This window comes from Meles meles, chromosome 2 (genome assembly GCF_922984935.1).
Source record: "Meles meles chromosome 2, mMelMel3.1 paternal haplotype, whole genome shotgun sequence".
In the NCBI taxonomy this organism is placed as follows: domain Eukaryota; kingdom Metazoa; phylum Chordata; class Mammalia; order Carnivora; family Mustelidae; genus Meles; species Meles meles.
The window spans coordinates 35,017,026-35,038,058 of NC_060067.1; the positions used below are offsets into that span (position 1 = coordinate 35,017,026).

At 38.1% G+C, this 21,033-nt stretch overlaps 1 protein-coding gene across 2 annotated transcripts in view; it reads right to left on the reverse strand.

The window, feature by feature from the left end:
- The window catches only part of NSUN7 (NOP2/Sun RNA methyltransferase family member 7), a 55,896-nt gene that overhangs the window by 9,545 nt on the left and 25,318 nt on the right, over positions 1 to 21,033 (reverse strand). The window contains exons 8-10 of one of the 2 annotated variants that reach the window (XM_045998446.1): positions 19,924 to 20,067; positions 16,086 to 16,187; positions 10,626 to 10,704 (exon numbers count right to left, since the gene is read on the reverse strand). In XM_045998446.1, coding sequence (XP_045854402.1) covers positions 10,626 to 10,704; positions 16,086 to 16,187; positions 19,924 to 20,067 — 325 coding nt within the window. Of the gene's footprint in view, positions 1 to 10,625; positions 10,744 to 16,085; positions 16,188 to 19,923; positions 20,068 to 21,033 lie in introns of both variants that reach the window. The other variant, XM_045998445.1, reaches the window with a different exon arrangement.

Genomic DNA, 21,033 nt, shown 5'->3' on the forward strand with positions numbered 1-21,033 from the left:
ACAGGACCTCTTCTTCATAAAGCCATTACCCTCAAGAACAGGAGACATAGCTGACCTTCCTAACACAGAGACAGACAAAATGAGAAGACAGAGGAATTTGTTCCAAATGAAAGAACAGGACAAGGTCACAGCTGGACATCTAAGTGAAACAGATGTAAGTAACACACCTGCTGGAGAATTTAAAGCAACTAATCATGCTTGAGAGGAGGGCTGGAGCCCCCAGCACAGGCCAGGCATTCGTCAGCCACAGGCCTTGGATCTCTCTGAGTCAGCGGTTGCTCTGTAGTCATGCTGGCTCCATGTCATTCTGCAGCTCCTTTGGTGGCGAGGTTTTCTGGAACCACTTTGAGCCACTTGTCTATGTGAGCACCAAGTATGACTGTGAGCTTTTCTTCAGCTGCTGAAAGGATGAACATGTGGCCACTTTCACTGAGACCATGCATGCTGATCGTGTGGCCGAGTGTCAGGAGCACAATACACCTGAAGCCCTAAAAGTGTCCTGTGGTAGCTGTGGCCTTGGGCTGGGACACGAGTTCCTGAATGATGGCCCCAAGTCAGGAAAGGCCTGTTTCTGAATATTTAGCCACTTGCTGAAGTTCAACTGGAAATGCAAAGGAGCTTCTGCCTCTCAGGAGCCGTACGCAGCAGTGCATACCCGTTCCTGCTGGACTCTGTCCTATGGCCACACTCCAACCATCCCACTATGGAACTGGAGGCCCAGACATTCAGATAGGGGAGAGAGCTAGCTGAAGAATCAGGAATTTGTGGCTCTACAAGGTTCTTCTTGGGAAAAACACTGGTTCGCAACAATGGCCCACACCCTGCTGCCAGGATGGACCTGGAGGGCCCAACTGTGGGCTTACCTCAGCCTCTTGCTCATATGGGAGTCTCAGTGAGGTGGGCCGTTAAGCCTAGATGTCTTTGAATGATGTTGCATCCCTACTTTTTCTCCTCAGCCCAATCTTCCCTCCTTGCCCATCTGAACTCACCCTATGGGACCGGATTATGAGACAGTCTCTCGCCCTCACAAAACTTGGTCCATCTTCCCCAGGCTATGCTGGGAGACAGAATGCAAAGGGAGACAGCTCTTACCAGCTGCTCCAGCATAAGTCACTACATGAGTCACTCTGGTTAAACCCTTCCAAGCAGCCAGAATGGTGATGATCATTGACCCACTGGAGGAGTGGGCTAAGGGTACAGACCTCTGGTCTCTCAGTTATGAGAGGAGAAATCCTGAACCCTGTTCCACAATCTGTGCTGGTGCATCTTGCCTCACTCAGGCTTAGGAAGGTGGTTGTTGCTCCATTATCCTGACTGCCCAAGGCCAGGACTCATAGCCCACAGTTCACACCTTCCCAGGAAGCAGTGACTGCACTATCTTGCACACGCTTTGAAGCTCTTGCTGTCTGGGAAAGTGGCTGATGCTGAAGCTCCCTCCCATCTTAACTCCTCCACAGAGTAATCAGGAGATCCATAAACAAATGGAACTCCCAAAATAAAATAATAATAATAATAATAAAATAAGCAATGATCACAAAGATACTAGACTTGAGAAAAGAGGGGAAGACATCAGTGAGACCATTAACACAGAGATAAAGAATAACATAGCAGAGATAAAGGTCTCAATAAACAGAATGAGATACATGCTTGATGGAATGGACAGCAGGCTGGAAGAAGAACAGGAACAAATTAATGACCTAGAAAATCAAGCTGAACAAAAGAGAGAAAAACAGAATTATGCAAAACAGAATTATGCAAATAGACTTAGGGAACTCAGTGACTCCATCAAATGTAATAGCATTCCTTTTTTTTTTTTTTTAAGATTTTATTTATTTACTTGACAGAGAGAGACACAGCAAGAAAGGGAACACCAAGCAGGGGGAGTGTGAGTGGGAGAAGCAGGCTTCCTTAGGAGAAGGGAGTCTGATGTAGTGCTCGATCCCAGGACCCTGGGATCATGACCTGAGCCGAAGGCAGACACTTAATGACTGAGCCACTCAGGTACCCCCTTGTGACAGCATTCTTATTATAGGGGTCCCAGAAGAGGAAGACAGAGCTAAGGGGGCAGAAATTTGAAGAGGCAATAGCTAAAAACTCCATTCATCTGGGGAAGGAAATTGATATCCAGATCCAGGAGGCACAGAGAACCCCAACAAAAATCAACAAAAGCAGATCCACACCAAGACTTACTGATTTTTTTATTTTAATTAGGCTCCACACCCAGCATTGGGCTCAAGCTCACAACCCTAAAATCAAGAGTCTCATGCTTGAGCCAGCCAGGTACCCCACCAAGACTTATTATAATTAAAATGGCAAAATATAGTGATAAGGAAAAAATATTAAAAGCAACAAGACAAAAGAAGACAGTTACATACAACAGAAACCCCATAACACTATCAGTGGATTTTTTCATTAGAAACTTTCCAAGCCAGAAAAAAGTGGCATGATATATTCAAAGTGCTAAATGGAAAAAACTTGCAGGCAAGAATACTCTACCCAGAAAGGCTATCATTTGGAATAGGAGAGATAATGAATTCCCAGACAAACAAAAACTAAAGGAGTTCATGACCACTATGCCAGCCCTGCAAGAAATAAAGAGGACTCTTTGAGCGGAAAGGAAAGACCAAAATGACCGTATGAAGGTAGGAAACACAAGAGCAGCCAAAATGAATACTTCTGTAAAAAAAAAAAAAAAATCAGTCAAGGAACTCAGAAAATAGAAGAATGTAAATTATGACACCATATAGCTAGAACATGGGGAAGAGAAAAGTAAAGAATGAGTTCAAACTTAGGTAACCATCAACTTAATATAGACTGCCATAGGTAGATTATATACAAATCTAATGGTAACCACAAATAAACGGGCAAAGAATAAAGAGAAAGAAATCCAAATATAGCACTAAAGAAGACCAGCAATCCATGAAAGAGAGAACTAAGAAAAGATCAGAGAAAATCTTCAGAAACAACCACAAAGCAAGTAATATAATGGCAATAAATACATATCTATCAATAATTACTTTGAATGTAAATGTACTAAATGCACCAATCAGAAGACATAGGGTGACAGAATGGATAAAAAACAAACAAACAAAGCCCATCTGGATGCTGCCTGTTAGAGAGTCATTTCAGACCTAAATGCATCTGCAGACTGAGAGTGAGGAGCTAGAGAAACATTTGTCATGTAAATGGATGTCAAAGCAAGGTAGAGTAGCAATACTTAGCTCAGACAAAATAGACTTTAAAACAAAGACTAACAACAAAGGCAGACACTATATAATAATAAAGGGGGCAATCCAATAAGAGGTAACCTTTATAAATGTTTATGCACCCAACATGGGAGCATCCAAATGCATAAAACAGTTAATAACAAACTTAAAGGAACCAATTCATAATAACGCAATAATAGTAGGGACTTTAACACCCCACTCACATCAATGGAGAGATCATCTAAACAGAAAGTCAACAAGGAAACAATGGCTTTGAATGACACAATGGACCAGATGGACTAACAGAAATACTCAGAACAGTCTACTCTAAAACAGCAGAATACACATTCCTTTCAAGTGCACATAGAACGTTCTCCAGAATGGAGATCACGTGTTAGGCCACAGAACAGGCCTCAACAAATTAAAAAAGAATGAAGTAATACTGTGCATCTTTTCTCAACACAGTGCTATGAAACTTCTTAGAAGTCAACCTCAAGAAAAAGTCTGGAAACACCACAAATACATGGAGGTTAAATAACATGCTACTAAACAATAGATGGTTCATCTAAGAAATAAAAGAAAAAATTTAAAAAAAAAACATGAAAAGAAATAAAAATGAAAACATAATGGTTCAAAACCGTCAGGACCTAGCAAAAGCAGTTCTAAGAGGGAAGTTAATAGTAATACAGGCCTGCCTCAAGAAACAGAAGAATCTTGGGGCGCCTGGGTGGCTCAGGGTTAAGCCTCTACCTTTGGCTCGGGTCATGATCTCAGGGTCCTGGGATGAAGACCCGCATCGGGCTTTCTGCTGCAGGGAGCCTGCTTCCCCCTCTCTCTCTGCCTGCCTCTCTGCCTACTTGTGCTCTCTCTCTCTGTGTGTCAAATAAATAAATAAAATCTTAAAAAAAAAGAATAAGAAAAATCTTAAATAAACAACCTAAACTTACACCCAAAGGAGCTAGGAAAAGAACAACAAACAAAACCTAAAACTAACAGAAGGAAGGAAATAATAAAGGTTAGAGCAGAAATAAATGCTACAGAAACTTAAAAATACAATAGAACAGGTCATTGGAACCAGGATCTGGTTCTTTGGGGGGAAAAAAAAAGTCAAATACATTGATAAACCTCTAACCAGACTTACCAAGAAAAAAAGAGAAAGGATCCAGATGAATAAAATCACAAATGAGAGAGGAGAGATAGTAACCAACACCACTGAAATTCAAACACTTATAAGAGAATATTATGGAAAACTTTATGCCAACAAATTGGACAACATGGGAGAAATGGATAAATTCCTAGAAACATATAACCTACCAAAATGGAAACAGGAAGAAATAGAAAATTTGAACAGACCAATTGACGGCAAAGAAATTGAATCATTAATCAAAATGCTCCCATCAAACAAAAGTCCAGGACCAAGTAGCTTCCCACAGGAATTCTACTCAACATCTAAGAAGAGTTAATACCTATTCTTCTTAACCTATTTCAAAAAATACAAGAGGAAGGGAAACTTCCAAACTTATTCTGTGAGGCCAGTGTTACCCTGATGCCAAAACCAGATAAAGATGTCACAGAAAGAGAGAGGCCAGTATCACTGAGGAGCATAGATGCAAAAATTCTCAACAAAATACCAGCAAATCAAATCCAATAATATATCTTAAAAATTATTCATGATGATCAAGTGGGATTTATGCCTGGGTTGTAAGAGTGGTTCAATGTTCCCAGATCAATCAGTGATATGTCACATCAAGATGAGAAAGGATAAGAACCATAAGATCATTTCAATAGATGCAGAAAAAGCATTTGAGGGGTCCCTGGGTCATTCAGCTGGTTAAGCATCGGACTCTTGGTCTCAGTTCAGGTCTTGATCTCAGGGTTATAAGTTCAAGCCTCACACTGAAAAAGAAAAGAAAAAGCATTTGCCAAATACAACATCCATTCATGATAAAAATCCTCAACAAAGCAGGTTTAGAGGGAACACACCTCAACATAATAAAGACCATAAAAACTGAGAATCTTACCCCCTAAAGTCAGAAATAAGACAAGGATGTACACTCTCACCACTTCAATTCAACATAGCACTAGAATTCCTAGCCACAGCAATCAGACAACAATGACAACATAAAAGGCATCCAAATCAGCAAGGAAGAAGTAAAACTTTCACTATTTACAGATGACATACTACTATGTATAGAAAACCGACAAGACTCTACCAAAAAACTTCTAGAACTGATACATGAATTCAGTCAAGTCACAGGATACAAGATCAGTATACAGAAACCTGTTACATTTCTATACACCAGTAATGAAGCAGCAAAAAGAGAAACCAAGGAACTGATCCCATTTACAACTGCACCAAAAATAATGATGCCTCAGAATAAACCCAACCAAAGACGTGAAAGAACTATACTCTGAAAACTACAGAACCCTGACTGATAAAAGAAATTGAAGATGATACAAAGAAATGGAAAGATATACTGTGCTCATGGATTGGGAGAACAAATATTGTTAAAATGTCTATACTACCCAAAGCAATCTACACGTTTAATGCAACTCCTATCAAAATACCAACAGCATTTTTCACAGAACTAGAACAAACAATCCCAAAATTTGTAGGGACCCACAAAAGACCCCAGACAGGTACAGCAATCTTGAAAAGGAAAAAGAAAAAGAAAAGGGGGGTGGGGGGAAGCTAAGCTGGAGGCATCACAATTCCAGACTTCAAGTTATATTACAAAGCTGTAGTTATCAAAACAGTATGGTACTGGCACAAAAACAGACACATAGATCAACAGAACAGAAGACTAAATCCAGAAATAAACCCACAATTACATGGACAAATTATCTTTGACAAAGCAGGAAAGAATAGCCAATGAGAAAAAGACAGTCTTTTCAACAAACAGTGTTGGGAAAACTGGACAGCAACATGCAGAAGAATGAAACTGGACCACTCTTACACCAGACACAAAAATAAATTCAAGGGACACCTGGGTGGCTCAGTGGGTTAAGCTGCTGCCTTCGGCTCAGGTCATGATCTCAGGGTCCTGGGATCGAGTCCCGCATCGGGCTCTCTGCTCAGCGGGGAGCCTGCTTCCCTCTCTCTCTCTCTCTGCCTGCCTCTCTGCCTACTTGTGATCTCTCTCTGTCAAATAAATTAAAAAAATAATAATAATAAAAAAAATTCAAAATAGATTAAAGACCTAACTGTGAGACCTTGAAACCATAAAAATCCTAGAAAAGAGTACAGGCACTAATTTCTCTGACATCAGGTGTAGCAAGTTTTTTTTAGATAGGTCTAAGTCAAGGGGAAACAAAAGCAAAAACAAACTATTGGTACTACATCAAAATAAAAAGCTTCTGCACAGCAAAGGAAACAATCAACAAACTAAAGGGCAACATAAGGAATGGGGGAAGATATATGCCAATGACATATTCAGTAAAGGATTAGCATCCAAGATTACATAAAGAACTTATAAAACTCAACACCCTGAATCCAAATAATCCAATTTAAAAATAAGCAGAAGACATGAACAGACACTTCTCCAAAGAAAGCATCCAGATGGCCAGACACACAAAAAGATGCTCACCATCACTCATCATCAGGGAGATGCAAATCGAAACTACAATGAGGTCTCACCTCACAGAGGTCAGAATGACTTTTAGTCATTCTAAAAGTCAACACCCGGGAAATAAGGATTGGCAAGGCTGCGGAGAAAAAGGAACACTTGTGCACTGTTGGTGGGAATGCTAACGGGTGTAGCCCGTGGAAAACAGTATGGAGGGTCCTCAAAAAGCCACAAATAGAACTTCCCTAGGATCCAGCAATTGCACTACTGGGTATTTACCCAAATAATACAAAAACACTAATTCCAAGAGGTACATAGACTCCTCTTTTAATAGCAGCACTATTTACAATAGCCAGGGTATGGAAACAATCCAAGTGTTCCTTGCTTAAAGAATAGATAAAGATGCTGTGGTAGACACACACACACGCACACACACGCACACACACACACACACACACACACACACACACATAGAGGAATATTATTTGGCCATAAAAAGACTGAAATCTTGCCATTTGCAATGAATGGATAGAGCTAGCAAGTATAATGCCAAAAGAAGTAAGTCAGTCAAAGACAAATACCGTATGAATCTCATATGTGGAATTTAAGAAACAAGACTAAGAAACAAAGGGGGAAAGAGAGAGAGGCAAGCCAAGAAACAGACTCTTAACTATAGAGAACAAACTGGTGGTTACTAGAGGGGAGGTGGGGAGGGGTGGAGGAAACCGGTGAAGGTGATTAAGAGTTATCCTTATCATGAGGAGCACTGAATAATGGGTAGAGTCGTTGAATCACTCTATTGCACACCTGAGACTAATATAGCACCGTATGTTTACGATACTGGAATTAAAAGTTTTTAAATATTTAAAACATTAACAATCTAGAAAATATTTGTAGTTCTTATGAAAACAGCTAATATCCCTAAGATACAATGAGACATAGAAAAAGAAGAAAAAGATGAATAATGCAGTTGATAAAGTGGTAAAGAACACAGGCAGACAACTTACAGATCAATAGCAATAACCATAACAACGAACATTCATTGAACAGTTGGGTGTCACGTGATGTTCATGTGTTAATATATTCAATCCCCACCAAGACCCACTGAAGTAGGGAATATGTGAACCCATGTTACAGCCACTTCTCCTTCCTCTCCTTTCACAGTTCCTTTCTCCCACAATAAAACTCGGCACCTACCTCATCTGAGTGCACCGTCCTGAGCTGTTAAAATCTCTAGATGCTAAACAAAATGACAACTTGATACTGTGGCTCTCTTCTCCCACGGCAAAACAGAGTTTAGGTAAGAAGTTCTTTAAGGGCGTGCCAAACTCTTAACAAAGCTCTGTTCTTGAACTAATTTCTTCCTTTCTTTTCCCCCCAACTTTCTCACTGCCTTTCTGCCTTCCCTCTCCTTCTCTCTCCTTCCTTATTTCTATCTACCTTTGAATTATAATTTGAAGCAAATCACAGGGGCATAGTAACATGTTTGTTTGAATTAAAGAATAAAGTCAGACTTCTCCTGACAAGGTCAGTCTGGTTTTAACAATGAGAACTACTTTTGTAAAACAGGTAACAAATTCAACATTTTTCCATAAATTAAATAAGATAAACATGCAGTTCCAAAGATTTAACAGAAGTATATTTAAATCACATGCAATATAATATTCCAGAAATATTCTGCAACTATTTAAACTTATAATGAAGAATATTAGATTTCAACTTTAAAATATAGAAAAAGATCACAGTTATTTTAAAAAAGGTAGGAAATGGGGTGCCCGGGTGGCTCAGTCCATCAAGCATCTGTCTTCAGCTCAGCTCACAGTCTCAAGGTCCTGGGATCGAGTCCCGCATGGGTCTCCCTGCTCAGTGGGGAGTCTGCTTCCCCCTCTCCCTCTGTCTCTGCCCCTGACTTGTGCTCTCTCTCTCTCAAAGAAATAAATTTTTTTAAAATGGTAAGAAGTATTTGAACAAAAATGTTTGAAGACTACTGCTCTGGAAACTCCAACATTACACTGGCCAGTCAGCAACTGGAAGAGTGCCCAACCTCATACGTGGAGAAATAGAGATTTTGTTTACAACTAGATCTCATCTTCCTTCCCTTCAGACTTGGTAAAGATTTAAAAGTCTGATAAAACTCAGCATGGGTGAAGCTGTGTGGGAATAGGTTAAAATAAGAGTGTATATTTTGGTGAGTAATTTGACAAGACCAATTACAACTTAAAATGTGCACAACCTTTGGTTCCTGAAAACCTGAGAGACTACACATTAAATTGTTAACAATGGTTATATTTAAGGGGGTGAAATTTGGAAAAATTCATTTTTTTAAGTTAGTATTTCTATAATGTTTGAAGTTTTTACAGTCCAGAGCAAGGAAGAAAAGGCAGCGTAAACCTAAGGTAAGTATCATGATGGCTAAAGTCCAAAAATGAGCTGTTTTTGGAATATCAGAAGGAAATTTAGATAGGTGAATAGATTGGATGGCATATAATATTGCTTTCAAATGTAAATTCTATTATTTGGGGAATTAAGAAATGATTCTTAGAAGCCAGACATTGGGCTTCCCTAAGCAATTCATAAGTTCTTTCAACAGCATCCTTAGCAAGTAGTTAAACCTCTTGAATAAATATACTCTCCAAATTTAGCCCAAATCCCATATTATTCTGTCTTCATGTCTTTTAATATTACTTGTGTTTTTTATACCATATTATGGATTAATCATTTACCGTGGCTTATCTGAAATAAAACTAATGCAATAAAATGTTTCTCCATTTTTGCCACATTACAGTCTTAGGTAACATCCCTGACAAGACAAAGCATTCACGTTGATCAATTTGGTTATATACCCGCAATAATTCTCTTTGCCACTAGATGGTGATTTAGCTAATGCTGTGCTGAGAAGCTCTTAGAACAGGAGATTGGCCATTACCCACCAACAGAAGCTACTAAATAAGGAATTCAAGTCAAGTAAGAAGGGAAATACAAGTGTAATTAACATATCCACTTGTGAATGGCAAAGGAAAAATTATCAGGCAAAAGGAGGGAGCAAACCATATATATATTAAGAACCTTCTGTAAGAATTATGGGAAAATTCAGAACATGAGAAGTAAGTAAAAAATAGAAGAGATGTTTTAAAATACCTACTGTACAGTCTTGAAGAACTAATTGGGGCCATGTATTTTTAGATCCACTCCTTATTTTGATGTCCACAGTTCAGACGGAACATTCTCGCTCTGCCCTCTATCCATATTTTACTGCATCATTTTACCCAGAAGCCACTTGAATTATTTAGGCTATTTTTACCCCAGTCCTTTTGAGGGACAAAGGATACAAGGGGCTAAAAAATGAGTTTTCAGATAATAAACATCCAATTAAATAATTTTCTCTCTCCTTCCTAAGGTTATTTTATATACTTTATACTTTACTTTATATACTTTATACTTTATATACTTTATACTTTATACTATATACTTTATATACTTTATACTTTACTTTTATATACTTTATACTTTATATACTTTATACTTTACTGAGGCATAAAGGTATATAAAACTCAGGATATAAAATTTAGATCTAATTTATCCAAAAACCAACCGCCTCAAAGCCAAAATGCCTTTAGCTTTACTAATGATAACAACAACAGAAAGAACTGTTAGTACTACAAGGGAATGCTCATGCCCAGCCATTTGCAAAGGCTCTACAGGATCTATGTTACAGTCGTAAGAAGCTGCGTTATTTGGTCATGCTGAAGTGTAACAAAAAGGACGTGGAATGTCTTTACATAACTGAGAAAATCACAACCATTTACTCTCAGCAATATCTGATTGAGTTCCAAATGATCCTTTCTTTTCTTACCTGTAAGGCTGTACTTTAATCCCAAGATCTTGAAATTCTAGTGCTTTCTTCACGACAGCTTCATTTTCTTCTGGATAGACTGAACATGTGCAATAAACGACTGCTTGAGCTTTAGTAACTATAAAGGAGGTGTAATTAATAATAATGACCCCATTAACAATTCTAAACAGATTTATGTTTCCAAACATCTACTTGATACTAATACCACATGGCTGTAATGGGAATGATTTCCATAAACGCTTGCATGACTCCCCTTTAAAGCACAGATTAGTAATGTAAGACTGTGGCCAAGAGGTAAAGCAAGTCTAATTGGATTGTGTGGAAATTGAAAATTCTTTTTTTTTTTTCAAATTTTAATTTAAATTCTAGTTAGTTAACATACAGTGTGATATTAGTTTCCTGTGTAGAAATTAGTGATTCATCACTTACATCCAATACCCAGTGCTCATCACAAGTGCCCTCCTTAATTCCCATCACCCATTTAATCCCCCCCCCCCACTTACCTTCCCTCTAGAAACCCTCAGTTTGTTCTCTATAGTTAAGAGTCCACTTTCTGGTTTGCCTCTTTTTTTCTCCCCTATGTTCATCTGTTCTGTGTCTTAAATCCTATGTATGAGTGAAATCATATGGAATTTGTCTTTCTTTGAATGACTTCACTTGGCATAGTAATCTCTAGCTCCATCTACATCGTTGCAAATGGCAAGATTTCATTCCTTTTTGTGGCTGAACAATATCCCATTGTATATACACACCCCATCTTCTTAATCCAGTCATCAGTCAATGGACATTTGGGTTCTTTCCATACTTTGGCTATTGTTGATAATGCTGCTATGAACACTATGGACACTGGCGTGCATGTATCTCTTCAGATCAGTATTTTTCTATCCTTTGGGTAAATATCTAGTAGTACCATTGCTGGATCATAGGGTAGTTTATTTTTAACTTTTTGAGGAACCTTTGTACTGTCTTCCAGAATGGCTGCACCAATTTGCATTCCCACCAACAGTTAAGAGGATTCCTCTTTCTCAGCATCCTTGCCAATATCGGTTGTTTCTGTGTTGTTAATTTTAGCCATTCTGACAGGTGTGAGGTGATATCTCATTGTACTTTTGATTTGCATTTCCCTGATGATGATTGATGTTGAGCATCTTTTCATGTGTTTGTTGGCCATCTGGATGTCTTCTTTGGAAAAATGTCTATTCTTGTCTTTTGCCATTTCTTAACTGGATTATTTGGTTTGGGGTGTTGAGTTTGACAAGTTCTTTACAGATTTTGGACACTAACCCTTTATTGAATATTTGCAAATATCTTCTCCCATTCCAGAAGTTGCCTTTTAGTTTTATTGATTGTTTACTTCACTGGGCAGAAGATTTTTATCTTGATGAATTCCCAATAGTTTATTTTTGCTTTTGTTTCCCTTGACTCAGGGGACCTATCTAGTAAGTAGTTGCTATGTCTACTGTAAAAGAGGTTACTGCCTGTATTCTCATCTAGGATTTTCACTGTTTCTTATCTCATATTTAGGTCTTAAATCCATTTTGAATTTATTTTTGTGTATAGCATGAGTTTCATTCTTTTGCATGTTGCTGTCCAGTTTTCCCAACACCGTTTGTTGAAGAGAGACTGTCTATTTCCCATTGGATATTCTTTCCTGCTTTGTTGAAGATTAGTTCTGGGTCCATTTCAGGGTTTTCTATGCTGTTCCATGGATCGATGTGTCGGTTTTTGTGCCAGTACCGTACTGTCTTGATCATTACATCTTTGTAGTATAACTTTAAGTCCAGAATTGTGATGCCTCCAGCTTTGCTTTGCTTTTTTAAGATTGCTTTGGTTATTTGGGGTCTCTTTAGGACTGTTTGTTCTAATTCTATGAAAAATGCTGGTATTTTGATAGGAATTGCATTAAATGTCTAGATTGCTTTGCATAGTATAACATTTAAACAATATTTGTTCTCCTAATCTATGAACATGGAATGTTTCCCCACTTCTCTGTAATCATTTTCAATTTCATTCTCCAGTGTTTTATAGTTTTCAGGGAACAGGTCTTTCACCTCTTTGGTTGGTTTATTCCTATGTATCTTAGGGGTTTTGGTACAGTTGTATATGATATCAATTCCTTGATTTCTCTTTTTGCTGCTTCTTTATTGGTATATAAAAATGCAACACATTTCTGTCCATTGATTTTGTATCCTATGACTTTCCTGAATTTGTGTTATTGGCTCTAGGAATTTTTTGGTGGAGTCTTTCGTGTTATCCAAATAGAGTATCATGTGACCTGCGAATAGTGAAAGTTTGATGTTTTTCTTGCCAGTTTGGATGCCTTTTACTTTTTTTGTTATCTGATTGCTAGGCTAGGATTTCCAGTACTATGTTAAGTAACAGCAGTGACAGTGGGCATCCCTGTCTTGTTACTGACTGTAGTAGAAAAGTTCTCATTTGTTTCCCATTAAGGATGATATTAGCTGTGGGTTTTTCATATATGGCCTTTTTTTTTTAAGATTTTATTTATTTATTTGTCAAAGAGAGAGAGAGAGAGCACAAGCAGTGTGGCAGGCAGAGGGAGAGGGAGAAGCAGACTCCCTGCTGATCAGAGAGCCCAATGCGGGACTCGATATATATGGCTTTTATTATGTTGAGGTTATGTTCCCTCTATCCCTACTTTGTTGAGGTTTTTTTTTACCATGAATGCATGCTGTATTTTGTCAAATCCTTTTTCTGCATCTATTGAGAGGATCATGTGGTTCTTATATTTTCTTTTATTAATGTGGTGTATCGTGTTGATTGATTTACTGATGTTGAACCACACTTGCAACCCAGTAATAAATCTCCCTTGATTGTGAATAATTCTTCTAATGTATTATTGGATTTGGCTTGCTAATATTTTATTGAGAATTTTTGCATCCATGTTCATCAGGAATATTGGCCTGTGTGGCCTTTGTCTGGTTTTGGAATCAAGGTAATACAGTCTCCTAGAATGAGTTTGAAAGTCTTCTTTCCATTTCTATTTTTTGTAATAGTTGGAGAAGAATAGGTATTAACTCTTTAATGTTTGATAGAATTTCCTGGGAAGCCATCTGGCCTTTTGTTTGCTGGGAGAGTTTGTTGTTGTTGTTGTTGTTTTGAGACTTTTAATAATTTATTTGAGAGAGAATGTGTGTGTGTGTGTGTGTGTGTGTGTGTGTGTGTGTGTGTGTGTGTGTGTGTGTGTAGGGAGGCAGAGGGAGAAGGAGAGAATTGTTAAGCAGACTTTCCACTGAGCACAGAGCCTGATGAGGGCTCAGTCCCGGGACCCTGAGATCATGACCTGAGTCAAAATCAAGAGTCAGATTCTTAACCAGCTAAGCCACCTAGGCACCCCTGTTGGGAGGTTTTTGATTACTGATTCCATTTCTCTGCTGGTTATCGGTCTGTTCAAGTTTTCTATTTCTTCCTGTTTCAGTTTTGGTAGTTTATATGTTTCTAGGAATTTATCCACTTCTTCTGGGTTGTCCAATATGTTGGTATAACATTTTTCATAGTATTCTCTTATAATTGTATTTCTGTGGTGTTGGTTTTTATTTCTCCTCTCTCATTTGTGATTTTATTTATTTGGGTCCTTTCTTCTTTCTTTTTGATAAGTCAGAGTAGGGGTTTATCAATTTTATTGTTTTCAAAGAACAGACTGATGATCTCATCGATCCGTCTGGAAACTGGAAGCTCAAGCACTGTGACCAAGCCAGTTGCAGACAAACAATACTGCACGGCACCATGAGCTTGATCCTCCTGGCATTCTCCCACAAGCCATATCGCAGAATAGTTTAAAGGGCTCTAGAAACAGACTTAGGTATGGATTCTAATTCTTTACTTAACTGCTGTATGGATCTGGCGAATTTAGTTAAACTCTCAGATTCTTCTTCTGTAAAATGAGATACTACTACTACTGGCACTCACTCATTTATTCACACACTATCAAGCACCTACTCCATGCTAAGCACTATTCTAGGCATCCATGATACACAGACAAAAATCGCTGCCCCTCGGGAGCTCCTTTTCCATGTTTTATTGACATAAGACACAAATAGTTAAATCAGAGGTGATAAGTGCTGTAGAGAAAAAGTGGGGATGGAGGATAGTTTCAGGATATGATACTGTAATTTTAAATAAAGTAATTAGAGAAAGCATCAAAAATTATTTACCAACCTTCTAATCTTCCAACCAACCTATTTCATAGATCATTCATATATATGTATTCAGATTCAAATTAATGTTTATTAGTAGCATCAACTAAAAGGGCAGACCTGCTCTGGGCTTTCCATGTGTCTTATTTCTACCTCATCTATGTTCTACCTTCATGTACTGAATTATCTGTACCTGTATATTCATCTTTGAGCCTTTGGAAATTGGATTTATTCACACTCATATCCCTATTATCCAGCCTAACCCAGAGTTCACACTTGATAAACATGCCCTGAATTATAATAGTTTATGTCATTTCTCAGAGACTTCTCAATTTCCCATATCCATATCCATTTGAGGACAATGCTCCTCAAAACCTAAAGGGTACTTAAATTTAAATGGAATGATTGAAACAACAAAATAAATACCTAAAGAGCTTAGTTACTCAGAATTCAAATAAAAAAATCCAGGCTTTGTTTGTAATTGCATTTCTCTATTCTCTGTTTAGTACTAAGAGATGTAAGAGTTTGATTAAAATTTGGATGGTAGAATAGTTATTATGGGTAGGCACAATGACAACAGAAAAATCACATCAAGTGAGAAGCCAAAGAAAGAAAGAAATAAAACAAAATGGTTCCATAATGGATGTATGTAATTATTTTACTGCAGCATGAAGAAACTGTTCATTATGCTTGCTAACCTATGCTACAAATGATAGCATAAAACCTATTTTTAAAAGGCAGACTGAGGGGCGCCTGGGTGGCTCAGTGGGTTAAAGCCTCTGCCTTCGGCTCAGGTCATGTCCCAGAGTGCTAGGATGGAGCCCTGCTCAGCGGGGAGCCTGCTTCCCCCTCTCTCTGTCTCTGCCTGCCCCTCTGCCTACTTGTGATCTCTGTCTGTCAAATAAATAAAATATTAAAAAAAAATAAAAGGCAGACTGAATTGGGTAAAAATAAATATTCTGGTGGGGCGCCTGGGTGGTTCAGTGGGTTAAGCCGCTGCCTTCGGCTCGGGTCATGATCTCGGGGTCCTGGGATCGAGTCCCGCATCGGGCTCTCTGCTCAGCAGGGAGCCTGCTTCCCTCTCTCTCTCTCTCTGCCTGCCTCTCTACTTGTGATATCTCTCTGTCAAATAAATAAAAAAAATAAAATAAAATAAAAATAAATATTCTGGTATTAGAAGGCACTAATTTTGGAAACTTCACATATGATTCACAACTCATTGCCCGACTGTAATAGATAAATGAGGTATTAATGCTTCTAAGACTTACAACGTATTTGAAGATTGTACTGATGATGAACTTACATGTCATTGCATGTGTGAGCTCTTCATATTGCTGTTGAGCAAGAATATGAAGCTTATCTTCTGATGTGCCTCCTTGAGAGAAATCTTTAAGTAAACCTGTATCTAAAAGCAAATAAATCCTTTAAAATACATCACTATTGGGTGTTGTTCATATATTGCTATAATCACATAGTTTAATTTTTAAATCACTTTTCCTATTAGAGTTTTCATGGAAAATATTTATTAAAACTACATAAATAGTATTATAAACATGCTGAGTTAAAATTAAAAAGCTAAATAAAGGTAATTTTGCTTAGTTTTAATATTGTTTTTCTTCCTTCTCCAAGTTCTTATGAGACAGTCATCATCCTACTAGCCAATTAAGTCATTTAGGTACAGAAGAGAGAATGATGCAATTCTGGAAACTAATAGAGGAAAAGAGAAGAGATTTATTTCCAAGGCAGAAAGGTGATGAGCTATAGTTATTTGAGTTATTTATAGTTATTTGAGTAGGAAAAAACACAAAAGGATACAGTTAACAACATTAACTTACTAAAGAAATTTTGGAAGAAAAAAATTAAGAGAAGTGAATAGATGTCTTCATAGATTAAGAAAGAAGTCAAGAAAGTCTTAAAGAAAACTTTAAGAATTTTTTTAAACTGAGTTCCTTGCTATTAACTAAGATATATTGAATACTATTTTATATACATTATTTTATTTATCAACACCCCCCTTTTAAAAATGTTTTTTACTTATTTATTTGAAAGAGTGGGGGGGGCATGAGCACGAGCTGGGGTGATGGGGGGAGAGGGCCAGAGGGAGAGGGAGAAGCAGATTCCCTTCACAGACTGAGTCACCCAGGCGCCCCTACAACCCCCTTTATTACCCCTTTAAACATGAAGAAAGCTGTTCAAACATATATTAAACCACTTATCTAAGGTCACGTAAGTACTAGGTGTAGAACCATGATTCTGGCTCAGAAGTCTGACCAGGGAGTCCAAACCTCTAACTTCTGTTTATTCTGCCTCTCAGTAATTCCCTGGAGTATGAGAATCAATTATTTATGCCATAATTGGCTGTTCTCCTTTCCGGCACTATCACTAAAGGACAATTAAACTCCATTTCTTCCCAATTTAGCTTTACACTTCACATTTTTCTATCTCTATTCACCACTTCTTAAAGGACCATTTACACATTATTGTACTATAAAACCATATCAATTGACCTCTTTCACCCCATTTTAATGTAATTCCAAGTTGCTAGCAAAGAACAATTTCATATACTCCTCAATGGTTCAAATATTTTTCAATGTTAAAATGTCTTTCAACCCAATTCATGATTTCTCCCTTGCACCTCATATCTAAGTCTTTTGGGTTCATCCTCACTAAGTTTATTACTAATATTTCTACTTTGGGCACTAGGTCAGCAGCTCTTTATGACCTCCTCAGAGGAAACCCTCCTTTTTCCCCAGGTTTGTGGAAGGCAGCTTCTTGGCTTATCCTGTTGTCTCTTGATCAAAGTTTTCAGAACGTTGCTAAAACCTAGGAAACTTTTTACTTTCTGCGTTTCCCTCACTGGTGGTTCCCTTTGGGCTTTCCCAGCCCACCCTCCCAGCCGCAACTAGCGGCTTTACCTTTAGTTTCTTTTTACCTATGGTTAGTTTCCCCCCCGCATTCCCACTTCAAGACGGCCCAGTGTAAGGCCAGAGTCTCTCAGCTGGAAGCTCTCGATCTGTTGACTGCGAGGTTTATTATAGGTACAGCTGTTTCTTTCCCTCTTTCCCCAGCGTCCACTAATTCTTATTTATTTCCCAGTTAATGTAGGGAGATTCTCAGGTCACCATTCTCCCATCTGGGTGGGTTATTCTTCTGTTTTACTGTCGCTGGGAAGAAAGTTTCCATAACATGTCAAAATTCCATGCGGAACCGTGGAAGCCCAGGTACACATGGCGCAGTGTCGTGGCATGCGCTAACCCATCTGAATTTGAGCCCCAGCTTCTCTGTGGACTAGCAACGTGACCTTAGGCAACTTGTGAGATTTCTGTGAGTCTTGTTCCCACCCTATAAAATAGAGATAATCAACACTATCCTCAAAAGGTGATTGTAGATATTAAGTGATAGCGCATGCGTACCACCTAGAATATCGACTGGCACATAGTTGTGTGCAATAAATACTAGTTTCTGTCCCTGCAGCTTTCTCATTTTTGATTCTGTCCTTGGAGAAACAAAATAGGCGCTCGCTCTACGCTGAATGTTGGTGAAATGGCTTCGTTATCTAACATTCCAGGTAATCTTTTCTAACCAGGGCTTTCAGTGTGAACGGATTAGAGTAAGGATCTATTTCAGTTAATGCACAGCAAATATACTCGGATTAAAAAAGTGGCTCCCAGTGTCAGCCTCGGAGTCAGAGCTGTTGTGTTCGGATCCGGGCTCTGACACTAGTCGAACGGCTCCGGGGAGCTTCAACCTCTGAGCCTCGGAGCCCGGACCCATAAAATGTAGAAAACCAGAGTTCAGTATCTGAGGTTTTCCTTTCCGCAGTTTCAGCTGCTGAAGGCCAGCCTCGGTCCCGGAAGCAGAAGATCCTTTTTCTCACGAATCTGCAGAAGGTCCCCAGTAACCTAACGCTACGTCACGGTGCTTACGTCACTCAGCTCGCTTCGTCTCGTCACACAGACATTTTGGCGTCTCTCTTCCTCCCAAGAAGGGTGAGTACAGTACAAGAAGATATTTTGAAAGAGACACCAGATTTCTATGACTTTTATTTCAGAAGTTTGTTATACTTGCTCCATTTTATTATTATTCATCTCTTACTGTGCCCAGTTTATAAATTGAACTTTATCATTGGTGCAAAGTATAGGGAAAAACACAGTACATATAGGGTTCCGTAGGGCACATGGTTTTAGGCATCCACTGGGGGTCTTGGAATGAATTTTCATACGTAATGGGGGACTACTGTAACTGATTCACAGAGTTCTTGTGAGGACTTGATAAAATAGAACAAAATGCTTGGTTCACTGTCTTATATACAAGTGCTCAATAAATGGCAATGTTAAATAATATTTTTTGATTTATTAAATAAGCAAATAAAATATTCCTAGAATTAATATTTTATCTGAGGTATTCATATCATAAAACATACATACTGGGGGTTAAAGAAGTCTTGAGTTTGAAATAATGTGATAATGATTTAATTAGGACCATTTTAGAACAGTCTGTAGAGTCTGGCTGATCTAAATTTTGAATTCTAGCTCTGTTACTAACTAGAATCTGTGTGACCTCATACAAATGAATTAAGCTTTCTGAGTCTCAGTTTTTTCATCTAAAATGCTGATAAATTTTAATGCCTATATCTTGAGTTCTGGTATATACCAGAATAGCATAGTGGCCAACATCTGTTCTGATGGCTACATCACTCCAACTATTAAATATTTTTTAATATTTCCTTTGTGCATATCACAAAGGATTGCTATAAGGATTAAACGAGACAATGTAAAGTACTGTATTTTAAAAAAAAGATTTTATTTATTTATTTGAGAGAGAGAGCACAAGCAGGGGGAGGAGCAGAGGGAAAGAGAGAGGGAAAGAAGCAGACGACGTGCCTAGTGCAGAGCCCAATGCGGGGCACCACCCCAGAACCCTGAGATCATGATCTGAGCCGAAATCAAGAATCAGCCACTTAGCTAACTGATCTACATAGGTGACCTGTAAAGTACTTTATACATTGTAAGTCCTCTATACATGGTAGCTATTCATAAATCAGATATATTTGATGTGTCCTTTTAATGATTTTAAATAATTTTATTTTTGAAATTATCAACAAATTTCAATAATTTATAAATTAAAAATTTTAAAAGTACCTTCATGCTCATTTAGTATAAATTCCACTGGATTACTAACACCCAGTCCTGAACAACGAGGTAGCAGCAGAATCACTTTAACTTTCTGTAATCTCTGATCCTTTGATTCAATGTTAAGAAATGTCTCATGAAGTATTTCAATATCTTGGAGGGGAAAAAAAAACAGAAAAATTAATGCAAAAACATTAATTAAAAATCTTAATACAGTATGTAACTAGATTGATTTATCATTGTTCATTTTTAAATCCTCAACATCACAAAAAATCATCTTAACATAGTCAGAAGAGAGAGCTGTTGTTCTCTGATAACTTCCTAAAGTTAAAACATGAATTCTCTTTCACCTTCACTTGAGGGAACAATTTTGAGATTTAAATACCTTCTACATAAAATGTCATTTCATTTTTCATCGTGAACTTCAGGCTCTTTCAAAATAGTGTGATACAGTGGAGGGAAATGGGCTTTGGGGGCAGAAATACCCAAGTGTGACTCCCAGCTCCACTGTATACTACCTGTGTGACTTAAATCTCTCTGAATCTCCATTTCCTTATTCATAAAACGGGATAATAATGCCTACTTCATCTAAGTGTGGTGAAGACTGAGATAAAGCAGTTTAGTATGATGCCTGGTACATAGTAAATGCTCAGTATTGGTTATTTCCCTTTGCCATTTGTAATCTCCATTTATATGTTATCTTCCCCAGAGAAAAATGAGTGTCAGTAGCATTTATGAGGAAGTCTAAAGTCCCTTAAGGACTTGGTAATTTAGTTTAAGAAAGTCTGCCCTCCCTCAGAGGGAGGCCACCCCTCCACTTCTGCAATGGCTCCCACTCCCCTCACCAGCTGAGAAGTCACCCCTGAAACTGCTCACCCACCCTCTTTCTCTTGTCTGATCACCATGTTTGTCTTCCTATTCTGTCTGTTTTGAAATTGCTATTGTTTTTCTAATCAGTGGACCTTTTCCTTTTTTCTCCCGTTCGTAACTTTCCATTAGAAAAATGGAAACATATACAAAAACAAACAAAAAATTGTAATAAATTCTCAAGTATGCACCATGGAGATGCAACAGTGAACCATTCCTGCCCACTTCTATTTCATCTAGATCTACCCATTT